Source organism: Trypanosoma grayi, assembly GCF_000691245.1.
Source record: "Trypanosoma grayi strain ANR4 Tgr_1726_V1, whole genome shotgun sequence".
In the NCBI taxonomy this organism is placed as follows: domain Eukaryota; phylum Euglenozoa; class Kinetoplastea; order Trypanosomatida; family Trypanosomatidae; genus Trypanosoma; species Trypanosoma grayi.
This window is the reverse complement of record NW_008827344.1, coordinates 1-2285: the sequence shown is the minus strand read 5'-3', so window position 1 is coordinate 2285 and position 2285 is coordinate 1. Positions and strand designations below refer to the sequence as shown.

Genomic DNA, 2285 nt, shown 5'->3' with positions numbered 1-2285 from the left:
GGCGGTGCGCTGCATATGTGGGACGTCGCCAGCGGCACGGCGCTGCGGGTGGTGCCTGCGGCCACACCGTCGCGCTCAGCGGTCCACCACATCCAGTGCACTCCCCGCGTGGACGCGCAACACGTGTGGGTGTGTACGCGTGGCGGCAGCGTGGCGTTGTGGGACGCGAGCCGATTGATGCCGCTGGGCGAGCTGCCGGTGGGTTACCCGAGGGGGCCACCCATAAGCAGCCGCGACGCCAAGTTGCACCACCGCAGCAGCACACGCAATGGCGTGCATTTCTTGCGGCATCTCGTCACCGACACCGCGGAGGCGCCGCATCACTTCACGCTCTTCGCGCTGCCGATCGAGCCAGTCCTGACGGTGCGGTTCTGGTCTGCTGCTACGGACGGCACGGTGCGCTCATGGCTGTGCCACACGAGTCTGTTGGGCCTACCCGCAGGCCAGCTGGTGTCGGCATCTCGTGCCGCTGTGACCTGCCCGGTTTCTCCCGGCGCTGATGGGACGGCTGGACTGACGGCAGCCACTGCCACTGCAGCTGCGGCAGGTACCAGCGGGCTGAGCAGGGAGGCAGTGGGTGCATTCATTGCGGAGAAAGCCGCGGTGTTTGCCCGCGAAACCGCCACACTGCGCGGCGAAGTGTCGCAGCGCACACAGGAGGTGGCAGCGCTGCAGGCGCGGAATCGTGTCTTGGCGGACGCCCTGAAATCTGCCATCGCACGCATCAACCAAGGCGAGGGGACAACAAACGCCTCGCCGTTGCCGCGACCGCCAACACCAGTGCCAGTGGATGTGACGGATGGCGCCGCGCGTATTGACGCCATGCGAGCCACACTCGAGGAGCTACACGGAAAGCTGCACGACGCGTATGCCGACAAGGAGCAACTTCTAGCCGACCGAACGGCGATGCAGTTGCGGCTGAGCGAGCGCGCGTCGCTGAGTGCCACAACGAAGGTGTGTCGCTCTGCGTCAGTGCCGGCGGAGTCGCGCCACGGTTTGGCGGCTCGCGAGGGACGCGGCCAGATGGAGCGGCTGCAGGAACAGCTCGCCATGTGCCAGATGGAGTGCAGTATGTACGTGCGCCACTGGCGGAGCGAATACATGCGGCGCGTGGCCGTTGTGGCCGAGCGGGAGGCCTGTGAGGAACGTCTTGCCACGCTGCAGAAGGAATTGGACCACGCGAGGGCCGCTATAGATTTCTCGTCGCTGCCGTTACAGCAGCGGCAGCAACAACTACTACAACAACAACAACCGCAATCGTCGTTCCCAACGGTAACAGGTGACACTCAGTCGGGCGGGGACGCCAGCGACGCTGCGCAGACTGACGCCAAGCTGTTTTGGCCCACTGAATCGATGGGCCTGCTCGTTGGTGTGGGTGTGGGCGAGGGCGACGGCGACGGTAACCGCAGTGAGGCCAATAAAGATAGCGTTAGTGATGATGACTATGATACTGGACGGGCTCTAGAAGGGCTTGCCTTCTACTGTGGCGCGCTAAGCGGCGGCAGCGCGGCGACCCCGCAGGGGGCGGGGACGGCGCAGACGGACCTCCACGAGCGTGAACAGCGGCTGGCAGCGGCGTTGCGTCACCTAAAGGATGCCTGGCAGCGTATTAAGCGGACACGCGAGGTGGTGGAAACGAAGGCCAAGCGAGTACGCCACGCTCAGAAGCAACTGATAGCGAAGGAGGCGACGCTTCTTGAGCATGCAGAGCGTCTGCGCGCCCTAGAGGAGGAATTGCGCCGCAAGGAGCGTCGACTGATGCGCGAGGGACGCGGCAGTCAACAGGGTTGTTGTTGTTGTTGTTCCACGTGCAATTTAACGACCAGGTGCCGCTGCCCGAAGGAGGAAGGAGGAAATGCATTTGCGCACATCTGCCGTGCNCGGACGTGAGTGAGAAAGTGTCTGTGTGTGTGTGTGTGTGTGTGTGTGTGGTTGTTGAGATGACCCTCTGTGGTGTCTCTGTACACTATGCGTTGTCGAGTTGCTCGGGTACAGCACGCGGTGTCTTGTTTGTCTCTGTCGCCATCCATTGGGTCTGCATCCTTCCCCCACCCCCCGCCTCCTCGTTTGGCCATCATCCTTCTCCCTGCGTTGTCGATCGCCTAATAAGCCAAAAAAAAGGGAGGGGTGAGGGGGCGCAGAGCGATGCCGCCAAGCAGGGCGGACGAGGCGCTGCGTCTCTTTGCGGCGCTGCAGACCACGTTGGAGGCGGAGACGCAGCGCCACAGCGGCCATGTGAATGTGCGTGCGGCCAGCGCCGAGCCGTCGTCGCGCACGCCGCAGCA

At 63.9% G+C, this 2285-nt stretch overlaps 1 protein-coding gene across 1 annotated transcript; it reads left to right on the top strand.

Moving 5' to 3' along the window:
• Positions 1 to 177: 177 nt before the first annotated feature.
• DQ04_17261000 (hypothetical protein) lies at positions 178 to 1890 on the top strand (the record flags this gene model as incomplete). Its single annotated transcript, XM_009317569.1, has 1 exon — positions 178 to 1890. The coding sequence occupies one exon, from the start codon at positions 178 to 180 to the stop codon at positions 1888 to 1890; it is 1713 nt and encodes a 570-aa protein (XP_009315844.1).
• Positions 1891 to 2285: the final 395 nt, after the last annotated feature.